Source organism: Vulpes lagopus, chromosome 2, assembly GCF_018345385.1.
Source record: "Vulpes lagopus strain Blue_001 chromosome 2, ASM1834538v1, whole genome shotgun sequence".
In the NCBI taxonomy this organism is placed as follows: Eukaryota; Metazoa; Chordata; class Mammalia; order Carnivora; family Canidae; genus Vulpes; species Vulpes lagopus.
The window spans coordinates 122005565-122020191 of NC_054825.1; the positions used below are offsets into that span (position 1 = coordinate 122005565).

Here is a 14627-nt window from a genome sequence, read left to right on the forward strand (position 1 = left end):
AAGTGTCCCTCGAAGGAAATCGCTATGACCACTGCCTGCCATTAAAGCCCTGGAGGAGGGATGTTAGCTTCCCCTCCCACCACTTCACCACGTCCTAAACTGCAAAAAGTGTCCCGAGGGGTGGATGGAGATACGGTGCCTTTTCTTGATGACTGTGCCATGAAGGCCTTGACTTATTTTGCTTTGCCTTGAAGAACCCGCCATTTCTAACCCTTGAAAAACACTAGAAAAGTGTTACAATGGGAAAATTGCCCAATTTTGTAATTTAAGTAGTTAGTAGGGGACACTGATGGAAAACAGTAAGGATAGAAATCCATCGTGGTCTAAGCCTCAATTCAACACATGTATTTCCTTACAGCCGACTTCCCTAGGAAACTGTCCCTATTTGGGTTTTAATTCCATTGGGTACTGGTTTTGGCTAGCTCTGGGTGGGGGCCTCGTGGCCAGAGGGGCTTGACCAAAGATGTGGAGGGGATCACATTAGACCAGCAAAGAGTCTTAAGACTGGCAGCTGTCCTGGTGACTTAAGTGGCTGTCCCATGCCCAAGACAGACGACCTCATAGAAGGACAGGAATAAAGAGAGGGCATCGGGTTTCTGGGTCTTACTACCATCCCAGCCAGGGTAGTGACTTCCAGCCAATAGGCAGGCTTTCTCTTCCCCATAGAGTAGCCACGGGCTACTCAGGGTCACAGCCTGAGCCATCGGCTTGAAAGTGTTCCACTAAGAACTTGAAGGGCCCTGGGATGCAGTAGAGAAAGTACTCACCAAGTTTGCACCGAGGCTCAGGGTCCAGATGTGAAGACTGAGCCCCACGTTCAACTACCAAATAATGTGGAAATATTGGGGTCCAGAGCTGGGGGCCAGGAAAGAATTCTTGAGATGTCTTTGGTGCAAAAAAGTGGTTTTATTAAAGCACAAGTAGAGGACCTCTGGGTAGAAGGACCTGTGGGTAGAGGACCTGTGGGTAGACCTGCACTGGGGTCCTGAGGAGTGGCTGGTTATCCTCTATCCTATAGAGGGGAGGGTGATGGTAGGGTTCCAGGAACCTGAGTCTGGAGGCTTCTGGAGATTGCTTTTTTCTTGTAAATCATTTAGACAGTTGCAAACTGATGGGAGCCTTCTGTCCTGCAGGACTGTGATCTCTATCAGTTAACCATTTGTTTTCCCCTTTCCTTTGTTCTAGAGCAGCCTGGAGGGCCTGAGGAATGTCACCTATATCCCACCTGGGGGAAGGGGTTGGGGCTGTTAGCTTGTACTTTGCTCTCAGCTTGCCTTTTGCTCATTGCTATGACCTTGGGAAGAAGTCCTAATTTTTCTCAGCCTTTCTTTTCTTTTCTGTAACAGGGAGATAGGATCACCTACCATGTTGGGCTTTTGTGAGGATGGGGTAATATAAAGTATGTATCGTGGTGTCTCGTTCATTAGTCAACTCAACAGTAGTTTCTGTTAGAAGAAAGTTCTTTCCAACTTTTTGTAATAATCCTTTTTAAAGAGCAAAACTCGGGGCGCCTGGGTGGCTCAGCAGTTGAACATCTGCCTTTGGCTCAGGTTGTGACCCCGGGGTCCTGGGATCGAGTCCGGCATCGGGCTCCCCTCATGGAGCCTGCTTCTCCCTCTGCCTGTGTGTCTGCCTCTCTCTCTGTGTGTCTCATGAATAAATACATACAATCTTAAAAAAAAGAAAAGGAAAACTCGATTTTTAAAATTTAGCAATATGTGTTAAATTATTCTTATAGTAGGGAAAAGACTTCAAAGACTACTTAAAAAATTTTTTTTCTGACTAGCTGTTATGCATGGTGTAAAATCCAAAAGGCACAAAAGAGAACACAATGGAAGGTAATTTTTCTTATTCTCTTCCCCCCCGCCCCCAGCCACTAACTTCTGCCAGAAACGCACTTTACTATTTTTCTCGTTGTACCCTTGTAGATATAGTCATGCCTATACTGAATAAGTCTAAATATTAAATGATTTCTGTCTTCTCCCTTCCCTCTAGTCTCTTGCTAATAGGGCTAACTGTTGCATCGATAGCTCTAAGTCAGTACCGTCCAGTAATTTCTGTGATGACAGATGGAAGTGTTCTGTATTGGTACCCACTATGGTACCCACTGGCATGTAAGTCTGTTAAACTCTTGAAATGTGACTCTTGGGGATCCCTGGGTGGCTCAGCGGTTTAGCGCCTGCCTTTGGCCAGGGCGCGATCCTGGAGTCCCGGGATTGAGTCCTGCATCGGGCTCCCTGTATGGAGCCTGCTTCTCCCTCTGCCTGGGTCTCTGCCCCTTTCTCTCTCTCTCTCTGTCTGTCTATCATAAATAAATAAATAAATAAATAAATCTTAAAAAAAAAAAAAAGAAAGAAATGTGACTCTTGCAACCAAAGAACTGAGTTTTAAACTTCTATTTAATTTCAATTAAATTTAACAACCACAGGTGGCTGGGTAGTGGTTATCACATTGGACAGTGCTATGCTAGATATCTATGTCTTTGGACTTATTACGTACAGAAACACATGAACCTCAAATTGTGGAGTTAGGAAAGAGTCATCTAGGACTACTAATTTAATATTAATTAAGAAGTTTATAGTTTAATACATCTTATTTTTTTAAGGTTTTATTTATTTTGACAGAGAGAGAGCACATGCACAAGCAGGGATGGGGGGCAGCAGGCAGAGGGGGAAGCAAGGAGCCTGACGTGCTGAGCAAGGAGCCTGACGTGGGGATCGATCTCAGGACCCTGGGGCCATGACCTGAGCCAAAGGCAGATGCTTTACAGGCTCAGCCACTCCGGCGCCTCTGGATTAATACATTATATGTGGCTAATATATTTTCTTTTTAAGTCAGGCATCTGATTAAGGAGATGTGAGTTCATTTTTGACACATGCTGCTAATTAAGAAAACAGTGAAATGGCCTGTATGTAGGAGAGCAGATCACAGACAGAGCCTTGTTTATCTGTTCATTCATTTGCTCATTCGTTTAAGAAATACTTCCTGTGGGCAGCCCGGGTGGCTCAGCGGTTTAACGCCACCTTCATTCAGCCCAGGGCCTGATCCTGGAGACCCGGGATCGAGTCCCACGTCAGGCTCCCTGCAAGGAGCCTGCTTCTCCTTCTCCTGTGTCTCTGCCTCTCTCCCTCTCTCTGTGTCTCCCATGAATAAATAAATAAAATCTTAAAAAAAAAAAAAAAGAAAAAAAAGAAATACATCCTGAGAACCTCATGTGTACCATGGAGAGGCCCGGGGAGTATGGCATTTTAACAAAACCTGGACAAATCCCTGCCCTCAAGGAGCGTCCACTCCAGTGCTCACGAAAGCCTTGTCTCATCGCTAGATGCCTCTCTGGGTGTCATTGCCCTGGATGTGAGCAAGTGGCCGGAGAGACCTCTGCAGAGACAAAGCAAGGAACCTGCTCAAGGCCCTGGCTCTGATTGTTGCCAGTGCCCCGAACGTACTTCCTTTAGGGAAGGAAAAAGCTTCAGAGGAAAAACAAGTTTTCATTCAGCTGCTAAAAGCGCTTTCTTTAGCAGTATCAACTTGTTTATTTCTTCATCTGCTAGCTCTGGGTTGACTGCTATTTTTAGTTTTAACATTTTGATTTTAAAAAGCCAAGAGATTCCAGAATAAGTCCTTTAATATTCCTTTGTGGTAGGGAAGGAGCAAATAAACAGCTCAGAATCATGACAGCAAGCCATACTGCCTCCCTCATTCAAGTATACGTTTCATAATAAAACTATAATTATCTTCTGAAAAATAGTCCAGAGAGATCGTGAAAACCTGAAACGATGCCCTGGGAGCAGAGATCAAGAAGAGAAGGTGAATTTGAGAGGGAAATATTTAGCAGACAGAACCGATAGGGCTCGGTTACAGTAGTGAGAGGACAGTGAATAATAAGAGTTTTATGTGATCACGATCTCTTTTAAAGAAACGTAAATGCAGAATAACAAAATAAAGGTAGGTTTTTGGACTCCTGTTCACAGCTATCAAATTTAAATACATCTCATTGTGTATAGTCATTCATCTGCTGAACATGTTTTGCTAAGTATTTTTTTTGGAGGGGGGTCCACAATATAAATGGCTTTACATTTGGGATCATTAAAAAAAAATGGTTTATTTTCTTGTGTGACCTTTTGTTTTCAGTTTACCTTAATTTAGTGCTAACGCCAACCTATTGTGAGAATGTCTTACCATGATAGATACTTCCAGAACGACAGAGAAGGCTTAAACAGGAACGTTTGAAGAGCATGAACCACTCCGCCTACGTCGGATGGCAGCCGCTCCCTCTTAGACGGGGGGTTAAACATGTGTTCCCATGCTCTGAAGGAAGGATTTTACAGTGGGCTTCCCGAACTCACATCTGCTTCCCAGTTATAAGATCAGAATGTTCTAGTCGTGTTGGTAAACTCCAGAGAAACAAACTCTCCTGAGTCCTCTAGTCAAAACAAAAGATATAGCTCATGGTAAAATCAGTGACATATCAAACTGGACTCTGTTTTCTGTTAAACAAGTTTAGTGTTGCTATTTTCTAGCCTTTTTTTTTTTCCTTTAAAAAAAACACAACTACGTTTGGCTCTAAGCAATGACAATAATAGTCTGTGTAGAACAAAGGGCAAATGAATAAAACAATGTATCCCATTTTGTTATTTCCACGTGTGAAAATCAGTCTCTAATGAGATGTCCCCAGACAGTGCTGCTGTTCATCAAAACATGTGCCCTAGATCTGAGTGAGTTTAATTGTCGTGGGGACCGTGAAAATGAGGACATGTAAATCAACATAAAGTGGAAAAATCCAGAAGAGGGAGAGGCCGTGTTATTTCAGGCTACATAGAATTAATTTTTGATTCCTCTTTTCTTTCTTCCTAGAAAGAATGATTTTTGGAGGTGGGGAGTAAGGCTCATCTCACGCATGTTTTTGATAAGCCAGTGTATCAGAATAGCAGCCCATCCATAGCTAGTTTCTGGATGCAGATAATCGGCTCCTTGCATCAACCTCCCTAAGCCAAGTGCTGGTCTCTATGATATCTAGGTTACTGCATGCTAATTTCAGCCTCACATAGTAATCTTGATCAAGAAAGAAATTGTTTTATTAGGAACATTATCTGACTCAACATTGCAAAGAGCCACCCACTCTTACCAGAAAACAAAACAAACAAAAAACTCTAAAAGCAACCAAATGGCTTAAAATCTGAGGTTAGAAAATAAAAACATGTCTATTGAATAGCACTCCTTTTCATGAGTCTCTGATTTTGTTTGGTTTGTGGGATTTTGTTGTTGTTTTAACAAGTAAACATAAAAAGCTAACCTAAGAGATGGAGAGTGTATTCATCGATGCTTGTTGTCCAGCTGTCCTTCCTCCTGGGCCATATAGTCACATATCAGCCAATGGAAACCCCAGAGCATGGCTGCTATGTGTTCAGTGAATCACAGCATAGTTGGAATGTCTTGTTAGAATACGACGCCCTATCCCCAAAGCTGAGTGTGTTACGTATCTCACCATGCTTAGTTGTCATGACGTATAATGATGTCTGTCTTATGTGTCGACATATATTACCTCAGCTGATCCTAATAAAAGACCCTGTTAGATAAGGGTCTCTTATTTAATGAGGGATTTCTCCAAACCGTTAACTGGATTTGTTCAATGTCACAAAGAAAGCAAAGCAGAAAATCCAACCTCAGTCCCTTTATTGTCCAATACGTATCTCATTTTTCTCCCAAAACATTTCCTTCTCCTTTCCCAACATCAAACTGTACAGATAGATGCTCAAGAGACAAAGGAACCGGACATGTGTATGTGTAAGAGAGAGCTGTGACCATGTGTAAACAGAAAGGGGGCGAGCAAAAAGAGTCCTGGTTAAAGATACTTACGTCGGAGTGGAGTGCTACATAACAGGCCAGGACCCCATTCTTCATATTCTGGTGAGGTGAAAGCATTCTTCGGAAGGGCTGCTAAGAACAGAGTGACACATTAGAGTGATACATCAGTTGGGAAATATTTGGGATTATTGGATTTCAGCAAATTATAGGAAACTTCATCTCCTTGACTTAGGAGTAAGGAGCTGCAAACATCAAATATGCTAACTGCTGTCGCAGTCAGCTATTAGTAACACAAGGGTGACTGTATATATAGTCCTTACGGTGTTTTCTGTCTCGGGAAGTGCAGCTCTTTCTTCAGTACTGCTGTCCTATGTGTCAAGGAAAGGAACTGCTCAGACCTGAGCCAGTTCGCCAAACTTTTATACTCAGTGTGTGAATCAATTATAAAGGATTTATTTTTACAAATGTGCTTGCCCATTGAAAACCAGAAACCCCCCCCCTTTTTTTTTTAATGTAACACTGCAAACACGGCGGTCGTATATTTTGATTAAAAAAAAACATTCAGCATTTAGTAGCCTGTAGAAGAATCTAGTTTTTCCACAGGCCTGGGGGATTTCCTAATCATTTTCTGAGACGTAAGTAATGAGGATATAAAGTTGAGGAAGCGCCACAGGTCTCCAGGTAAGAATTTTTTAAGTGATCAGAAAAGAAAAAATGAACAGGAGCATGTGATTAACGGTAATATAAAGACAGTGTTTTCTGTATCAGTTAATTAGTTCCTCAAAGCCCAACAGCATGAAACTAATTCCTCCTGGAAAATAATTTCTCCAATGTTTTTCCTTCCTCCTCCCACCCCCGTTCCTAGATTGAAAAAGAAAAAACAAGCCAAACAAAATGCAGAGACAGCCTCAGCTATTGCTACAAGGACCCATACTGGAAAAGAGGATGCTAAAACAGTCATTTTAGAACAAGACAAGTGCAACATTGCCTTGGAAGAGGAATATCTCACTGATGAGAAAAAGAAGAGAAAAAATAATCAGTTAAAGGAGATTAGACGTACGGAACTGAAGAGATATTATAGTACGGGTGAGTATTGGTGGCAATACTGCAGCATCTTCATTCTAAAAATCTATAATGGGGGCCCCTGGGTGGCTCAGTAGGTCAACCGTCTAACTCTTGATTTCTGCTCAGGTTCTTCTCTCCATCTCTAAACCCCTCCCTCCCCCAAAACAAAAATAACTGGTGGTTTCTAAAAGACTGTTAATTTATAACTGATCATCTTTGTTATAATAATAACAGTAGCAATTTACTGAGACCTCTGATGTACCACCCACCTTTGTTTTATATATATAATCTCGTGTAAAGGGACAACAGTGATGCGTCTCATTTAACTTTGTGTTGCCAGAATCTGGCACCTAGTGTGTGCTAATAAATATCTATCCAATGGATTGTCACTTTCCCTGTATGAGAAATATGTTTTCTTTATGTATAGAGGTGGAGAGAAAGGTGGGAGGTGCAGAGGGAGAGAGAATCTTAAGCAGATTCCACATAAATGCGTTACTAGAAATGCCCTCTGTTTGGTATCAGCTGGACAATAGAAAATAGTAGAGACATGGCTTCGCATCCATCAGTTAAAGAGGAACAAGCAAACAAAAGACCATGTCTTGGGAATTTTAGTTAAGGAATTTTTTTTTTTTTAAAGGAATCTCTATGCCCAGTATGGGGCTCAAACATATGACCCTGAGATCAGGAGTTGCATGCTCTACCAGCTGAGCCATCCAGGTGTCCCTGGTTAAGGGAAATTTTAAAATAAGTCTGCAATATCATGTAGTTTCTCAGAATATTCATTGCATCTGAAACCGCATTAATGGAAGTGGCGTAGCTGGCATGATGGAGGTGATCATCCTGCTTTACTGGAACCATCCACTTCGCACTTACTGCTCCTATCACATGCAGGCCTGGGGTGTGTTGAGAGGAGAGGGCAAAGATGGGGAACTGGGAGTCACACCTTGACATGGCATCCCGGTCACAGCGTCCTAAGATTGCTGGGCTGAGAGAAGGAGAAGTCAGGGTCTCCGAGAACAGATGACAGTGTATGAAACGTGCTCTTGCAGCAGATTCATCCCGGGGCCCCATCTTCGGTTGCAGTTAAGGCCAGAGTTACTGCAAGACGGATCTTGTCTCCAGGTGTCCTGTAACTTCCTAGCAGCACTCGTCAAAGATGAAGTGGGCTGCCCCCGGGGTGGGAACAGGCATTACTTGGGCAGAAGGCAGACGAGGGATCTGCTGTGGAGTGTGTGGTTCGTCGCGGTCCACATGAGATTATGTCGCACATGGATTATGATGGGATCTATCATGTATTATAGAGCCTAAGGGGTGCTTCAGAGCCACTCAGTATCTTATAAAAAGCTGAAACTGTCACCTATTGAAAGAAACTTCTGTGTCATTGTGAGACTTCCCTTAAAATTTAAAGTATTGGGTATTACCCCTTATATCTAAAAAGAGGAAGAGGATTAAGGAAAATTGCATTTCTCATCTTCTTTTACAGTATGGTTTGTGCACATTGGAGAGTGGATAAAGTGTAGTTTTTAATAGTTGTGCAGTTTAAAATATTGTCTTTTTTTTTTTTCGCCTTTCTTTGTAAATGCTGTTGCTTAAGAAGCATTTTCAAGTGGAGAGATTTTGCTTGGTAGGTTTCACTGAAAGACGCCGGTAGAGTCCTGTTGGCGGAGGCTGCTTTCGGTCAGGGTGCTGTGCTAACCGTGGATGCTCCGTTAGAATAGCGCTTTAACGTGCTGCGCTCTATTGCACACGTAATGCTTTGAATCTGAAACCGTACCCTTCACTCCACTCTTTGCTTAACCCAACTCTCATTGACCACAAAATCAGCTCAGTCATCATTTCTCTCTCACTGGAAGCCCTCCCCGTCCCTGGTCAGCTTTGACTCTCCTTCTGCGTTGTCATTATGGATTTACTTCTCTCTTTCCTGTTTGTAGGCCGTCATCACGTGGACCCCGTAGTATTAGCTTGGTTTGGTATCTGAGTTACAGGTGTTCTTTACATGTGCATTGAAGATATGAATTAATACATAGATGAAGGGATACTGTTTGAGTTTGTTTGAGTTTCATGAAAATTCTGGAAGGATATAGGTGGCAGTGCGGTAGTTGGGGCAGAATTACTCCGTGATTTTCTTTGGTAGCAGTAAGTAGAGATGCCATCATAGCTTTTCCTTTCCCAAGAATGGCAGTGATAACTGGTTTAGAGGTTTGGGGCATTCCCTTAGGAGAACTCAGTGCTTAGATAAAACCACTAGATGGTGGCGATTGAATTCTGGAGTTCGTCTCTAGTTGACAGACACCCACATGGGCAGGCTGGCTTGACCTCCCCGGTTGACCTGGCCTATTCTCCAATCCCATCCCGGGCTGTTGTTCTGTACCACTAGGTGGAGCAGTGGGCCTCAAATCAAGAGCAGTCCCATTTCTAGTTCTGCTTCCATTGTGGCTCTAGTCTGGGGAGAGGAGACACTAAAATGGGAGCTTCTTGTCAACAAACTAAGGATTTGGACTTTTCTGAAGTCAGTTGGGAGCTCTCGGGGGAACTGCATTAACTGTGTGTTTTGAGATGATAAATCTAAGGACTTTGGGTAGAAATGGGCTTAAAGTCAGGTAGTGCTGGCTGGAGACTGGGGCAGAGGGGAAGGGCACCCTAAGGAGTTTGCTCCTAGAATCAGCGTATTTAGTAACTATTCTAGTGTGTGAGGGAGAAAAAGAACAGAGTCAAGACTTGACAAATTGGAGAATTCAAGAGCGAAAAAAGAGTTCAAGGTGTTTGTGTTCTAAGATGTTTTTGAGGTGCCGAGTGGATTTGTCCAAAGGGCCCTAGATTTCAGGTGAGAGGCCTGGAAATTGTTCCTTAAAGGTGTGACATAAACCCATACATGTAAAAGCAGTGACAGGGAACACGCAGAGTCACAACAAAAAGTTAATGGATGACAGAGGATCATGAAATAGAAAACAGACTATAACAATATGTCGATAATCGTTTCCTCAGAGTACAGAAATTACAAGTGTTTCCTTTAATTTTTTTTTACATATTACACGTTTTATAGTTACTTTTAATGTTAATCAAAAAAATATAGAAAAATGGGTAATAGAGTACATACCCCAAGGGCTTTGCAAAAAGAATATTAAACAAATGTAAAGTCCTAGAGAAGGAAAATGGTAACTTTCTATTTTAGGAAGTTAGATAGATCATAGGTATCTATTTCCACATCACTAACATCAGCCTAATCTAAGGAAGCATATTTTGACAAAAAAATCTTTTTCGGTGTTGAACTAGATTTATCTGTGGCTCATGTAAGCCTCGGATAACAATTCATTGCTATCTCCTGACATTTAGCAGAACAAAACGGTTAGGTAGCTATAACAAAGGTTATGGAAAGATCGAGTCATTGAAGTTGCCCCATTGTAACAAAATGGTGCAAATTCTAAAAATGTTTTGTTTCTGAGAGGGGAGCAGGAGAGCAAAAGTGAAGTAATTACATGGAGGCAGATGGTATGAGATAAATCTAGAATCCAGCACCTAGTGTGGCGCCTGGTACACCATAAACATCCCCCCCAAACCCTCCAAGGCTTCTGGACTGTGTAAGGGCAACTCTTCTGTGCTTACACTTGTGTTTACTGATATATAGGAGTCTTTCCAAACTTAATATTTATATGAACTCTTAAAGAATTGATAATAGTATATCTTAATGTATTTTTAAAGATTAGTTATTAAGTTATAATTAAATGTGACACAATTATGTTGGAATGTATACATATGTATCTTTTTGTCTCCTTCGCATTAACAGTATCAAAATATGCCTTAATGGCATGCATTATATCAGACAATTTTTTTTTTGTATTAGGGAAATACATTATTCCTTAATTTAGGAGAAAGTGTATCCTTGCTTCTGTGGAAGTGGAGATGGGAATTTCACAAAGTAGGTAATGTCTCAGTAGGAAAGTTCTTTAATTAAAACACAGGTATGCAGGTGTAAGATCTGAAAAAGATGGAGACATTTTACAAATATGGGAGGCAAGCCTAAATTGGAATAAAATATATTATTGTGATTTTTGTAGTGTTTTAGTATAAAAGATTAATACTGAAAATCCTGGTAGTGAAGTAGATATTTGAAGAGAATTGGGAGGTCATTTTAACAAACAGAAAACATTTAAGTAAGAGTATAGCCAGTGTTGTGATTATCATGGTCAAAGATTTAGAGAGAACCTCTGCAGTATCATTTCAAATCGTAGTTTTTCCTCCTGAATGCAAAAGAAACTTAATAAGAATAAAAAAAATAAATGAAATTCTCTACTTGTCATTTTTAAATATTTTTGAGTTTCACTACAATGCGAAAGTTACCAGTTGCTGAATTATTTTCCACAACGCACCCCTGACCCTTTCCCTTACACAGATGACTTTCTCAGAGTTGTTGTAACCACACGTGTGAAGATTTCTTATCTGTTGTTTCTCTTTGTTTCACATAAGTTCAGAAAGCCAAAGTTATGTTATTATGATAAATGAATTCCCAAACATAAAAGTAGGTCAAACCACAACATATAATAGCATTTCCTTCTATTCAGAGGTAATAATGACCATTCTGGTTCTTGAGAGCTCAAAGAATCACAGAATATAGGATTAAAATGGAATTTAATGTGGAAAGAGGCTATTAACTGAATCAATTTTTTTTTAAAGATTGATTTATTTCTTTGAGAGAGAATGGGAGCATGTGCCAGCAGGGGGAGAATAGGGAGAGGAGGAAGGGAACCTCCAGCCGACTCCCCACTGAGTGCAGAGCTCAAAGTCATAACCTATTTGAGCCGAAATCAAGAGTCGGATGTTCAACCGACTGAGCCATCTAGGAGCCCCTGAATGAATTTTTTTTTTTTAAATCACGCAGAATATAGAGACTTGAGGAACTTGGATATAAAATAAATTGAAATTATTAGGATGGAAATAATTAAGCCTGTGCTTCTTGGGGCCGTCAGGGCCATCAGGTTAATGGGTAAGTGAAGCCACACTGTGAAAACCTAGGTGGTGCACAAGACAAACCTGACAGGTACCGCCCCAGAATGCACAGGGTTGTTGAGGAAGGAACATAAATGATAAGAGGGGAGACGACAGACAAGGGGGTCCTGAGTGAAGAGGCAAAGAATCAGTGCAAACAGAGGTAGTAATCACAGTGTAAGAAGAATGCTTTCACGCCTGACTTTGGACATCAAAAGAGCTCACCCTCTTTGGGCAGAATGAGGAGGAAGACTCAGAATGTAAAGAAACTGGGGCCGATGTGTACAGGCCGTCGATAAATGGCAATAATAAGGTTTTTAAAGAATGTCAAGTACAGGGGACCCAAGAAGAGAGTCAGGCACTGACTTCACAGCAGTGAACCCCGGAGGCACGGAATCTTCAGAGTTGAGAAAGTAAAAGTTGTTTCTCAGGCTCAAAGACAACAGGACATTCTCAGACATACTCAGTCTTAGGAAATGCCTCAACAAAGTTATGAGTGGGAGAGACTTTTTTTTTTTTTTTTCCCTGAGAGGCACATCAAAATCAAGTCCTCAAGAATGAGAAAAGTTATTTTATAAAAGACTTGGTGGTAAGCATTGCAACTAAATAGACATAAAGTTAGAAATACATAACTGTTGCAAATAATGGTTAAAAGCATGAATATAAAAATTTTAAAAATTGAGAAGGCATGAATATAAAAAGGTGTCATACTTTTTTTCACCTTTATTGACATCTAACTGTCATAATGCTGTGTGAGTTTAAGGTGCTTGATACATGTATATATTGCTAAATGATTGCCACCAGAGCTCTAGCTAACACCTCCATCGGGTCACATAATCACCATTTCTTTTTTGTGGTGAAAACATTTAAGATCCACTCTTTTAGGGATCCCTGGGTGGCTCAATGCTTTAGCGCCTGCCTTTGGCTCAGGGCGTGACCCTGGGGTCCTGGAATCGAGCCCCACATCGGGCTCCCCAGAGGGAGCCTGCTTCTCCTTCTGCCTGTGTCTCTGCCTCTCTCCCTCGCTGTGTCTCTCATGAATAAATAAATAAAATCTTTTAAAAAATCCACTCTTTTAGCAGCTTTCAAATATATCATATAGTATTATTATCTTAAAACTGGAAGCACAAGCCAACATCTGGGCCAACATCTACCCGTTTCCCAGTCCCCCAGCCCCTGGTAACCTGAAGGTGATCAAGGGACACTCCTTCCATTTCCTCCTCCAGCTCTGTTCATGCAGTATATTGTAATCCGTTCTTGTCATTGTTGAAGCAAAAACTGCAGTCACTGAACCAAGCAGCTGTTTTAAAAAACCTGTTGTACTAGAGCTAGAGCTGAGTGTAGTCTTATTATAATTGATCTGTTTAATCCAACCCTTGTTCCCTAATGAATCTGTCATATTACATTTGTATTAGGAGAAATCTCAGTGTAAAAGAAGTACTCACATGTGATTTGGGCTAAGAAAAGGACAGCAGATCAGACTATGTATGGTCAGTAATTTTGCAGCTTACGCGATTAAAAAAAATCAAATTAGAAGTGAACTGGGGAAAGTGTAAAGGAAAAAATATGCTCCATCTCTCCGGATGGTGAAAGAGTAATGTGGTCAGATCTTTATGCAAGGCAATAACCATTCTTATCAAGAGACTTACCTTTTCCATACCCTTTGACCCAACAGTTCTTTTTGTAGAAATTCACCCTAACGAACCAATCATGAGCATAGTAGATTTAAGTACAGTGATTATCATTTCATTGTTTTATTTTGTTACTACATTTACTTGTTTAATTATACTTTTTTATATTTATTCCAGTAAATGTACGGTGTCATATTAGTTTCAGGTGTACAATATAGTAATTGAACAGTTCCATATATTACCTGGTGCTCATCACAAGTGTGCTCCTTCATCCCCATCACCTATTTCACCCATCCCCCCAACCCTCTACCCTCTGTTTTTTTCCTCTTGGCTCATTTATTTTGTTTCTTAAATTCCACATATGAGTGAAATCATGGTATTTGCCTTTCTCTAATTTCACTTAGTATTATACTCATTATACTCTCTAAGTCCATCCATGTCATTGCAAATAGCAAGATTTTGTTCTTTTCTTATGGCTGAATAATACTCCATTATATAAACATAGCACATCTTCTTCATTGCATTGTTTTATATAGTGGTGAAATAAAAACATTAACGACATAAAGTGGGAGACTATGTGCTATTTTTAAATGATGTAGAAAAACAGTGTGGGACGTTTTCACAAAATATTGTTGTGGTAGGAAAGCACGTTGGCAATAGTGTATAGATTATGAATCCATTTTTGTTTAAAAAATAACTCATGTGTATACGTACAAAAAATGAGATGGAGAATTGCTGGATATATTATAGATACCAGAATGCAAACATTGTTTGTTTTTTTTTTTCTGAATGGGGTAATAAAATGGGTGATTTTGAAAAATTCTTCTCTTTTTAAACTGTATTTTTTAATGACCATATATAGTTTTATTGTACAGAATTGGTTTTTATATTTCTTATTTTATTCTAAATTTTAAATTTCCCCAACTAAGTTTTTGATCCATCTATTAAAACAAGCAGAAGCTGTGCCTTGAGTTTTCAGATGATAGGAAAGAGTAGGAAGGAAGGGAGAAGCAGAGTGAGGTTCAGGGAAGAGCAGAAACAGCCAATTTTGGATGAGTGTCTCCTGTAGGTTAGATGCCTCATTTCATTATTTACTTTGCTAGGAGTCATGATCTAATGCAGGTTGTAGTAGCCTATTTTACA

The 14627-nt window shown here is 40.6% G+C and overlaps 1 protein-coding gene across 5 annotated transcripts in view; it reads left to right on the forward strand.

Annotated features, from left to right (window-relative positions):
* The window catches only part of NCOA7 (nuclear receptor coactivator 7), a 156853-nt gene that overhangs the window by 72952 nt on the left and 69274 nt on the right, over positions 1 to 14627 (forward strand). For 4 of the 5 annotated variants that reach the window (XM_041733349.1, XM_041733368.1, XM_041733341.1 and 1 more), the window contains exon 3: positions 6671 to 6891. In XM_041733349.1, the coding sequence (XP_041589283.1) occupies positions 6671 to 6891 (221 nt within the window). Of the gene's footprint in view, positions 1 to 5831; positions 5908 to 6670; positions 6892 to 14627 lie in introns of those variants that run through there. The other variant, XM_041733375.1, reaches the window with a different exon arrangement.